At 38.2% G+C, this 1,525-nt stretch overlaps 1 protein-coding gene across 1 annotated transcript; it reads right to left on the reverse strand.

The window, feature by feature from the left end:
* On the reverse strand, positions 1-737 carry LOC109843644. The gene is made up of 2 exons (XM_020412603.1): positions 271-737; positions 1-189 (listed from the first exon to the last, which is right to left on the reverse strand). Exons 1-2 carry the CDS (start codon positions 661-663, stop codon positions 97-99), a joined length of 486 nt encoding a protein of 161 aa, XP_020268192.1. The 5' UTR covers positions 664-737; the 3' UTR covers positions 1-96.

The following is a 1,525-nucleotide window of genomic DNA, read 5'->3' on the forward strand; positions in this document are numbered from 1 at the left end:
GCTCAAATAATATTCATTCACTACGCAATAAAATCACATATATATTTTATATATGTAAAATTCAAAAGTCATGATATGTCTTAACACAAGTCTCACTCACTCCTCGTCATCGTCGGCATCCCTGTTATCAGCATCGTCTGCATTAGAACGTCGTATCGTACTGCTGCTCCCTACAATACCTCCTCCAACCTGAAAAGAATATCACTCCACATAAGATATATATATACCAAAAATATAATAATAAATACATATATGTCGCGTCATATATACCTCTCCACCACCATGAACTTCATGCTCGGCAAACGCCAACTTAAAGATCTCTAAGTATATCGACTCAGGAAGAATCTCCTTCAACGATGGACAATCACTGAGGCGCTGCACAACATCCCAAGTCGATTGTGCACCCCCTAGCTCGCGCGTAATAATGGGAATAAATTGAAAAAACATCGAGGGTTGAACATTGTCCATTAAATACTGTCCAATTTTAGCCACGACGTACGATGTCACACTTGGTCGATTTGAGGTCGCGGACGAGTCATTTTGTATATTCCTGCTAGTGGAGACTATCCTAACTTTTGCACTTGATAAAGGCACCCTCCCTTTCTTGATTGGTTTAGAGCCATAAACTCCATCAACAATTTCCCTCCATTGCTCTCTAGTCATGCGATTAGGATCGGTAGGAGTGTTCTCTATGCTCTGAGACTGGGACAAGACAAAGTCTTGTGAAGCTTCAAGCGCCTCCTAAATAACATATAGCAATAGAAATAAATAAATTAGGGCAGTCTTAAGCAATGGAACTCAACCAATAGAAATAAATAAATTAAGACAATGTTATGAATTAAGTGCAAAGCTATATGATCACTTTCTTATTTCATTTATAGTCGACCTTTTTCAGCTATGATTCTGAAAGAAAAAGATATGTCACTGGACATGCATTTTTTACCTTCTTCGTCAAACATACTGGTATAATATGAGTCGTGCAGCCTAGGCTTTAAGTTCATGACTGTTACAAATACATCACAGCTAGGCTTGAAGTTCATGACTCTGTTACAAATACCCGGAAGATAACAGCTAGGCTTGAAGTACGGGAGCAAATTGCAGATAAGGCCCTCCCTGTTTACATATTTGCATATATCAATCCAATCTCCATCCGTTCAGTCAAAAGCTCTGAAAACTAACTCAAGTGCGTACAGTTCATGAAGCCTTTGACCGTAAAAACTATTCACCCGGCCGCCTGTTTCCGTTCAAAAAAGAAGCAGAAAAGCTTGATTCCACCTAGCAAAAAACACTAGGACGAGAATAGAATTTAACATACAAATGGATTTGGTCCGTTTTTTTTAACATTATATAGACTAGGGCCTATAATCTTAATGGATCACCTTTTATTAGCCATGACTTATCTCTAACTCAGAGAAAATGACACCACCAAATTCTTCTAAAAGCGAGCTTGGACCAAAGATCAAATAATTACAAAACCTGATTAGAGTTAGGTTTCACCCGCAACAAACTGATTGTTTCAATGAAT

The sequence above is a fragment of the Asparagus officinalis genome, chromosome 1 (assembly GCF_001876935.1).
Source record: "Asparagus officinalis chromosome 1, Aspof.V1, whole genome shotgun sequence".
Taxonomy (NCBI): domain Eukaryota; kingdom Viridiplantae; phylum Streptophyta; class Magnoliopsida; order Asparagales; family Asparagaceae; genus Asparagus; species Asparagus officinalis.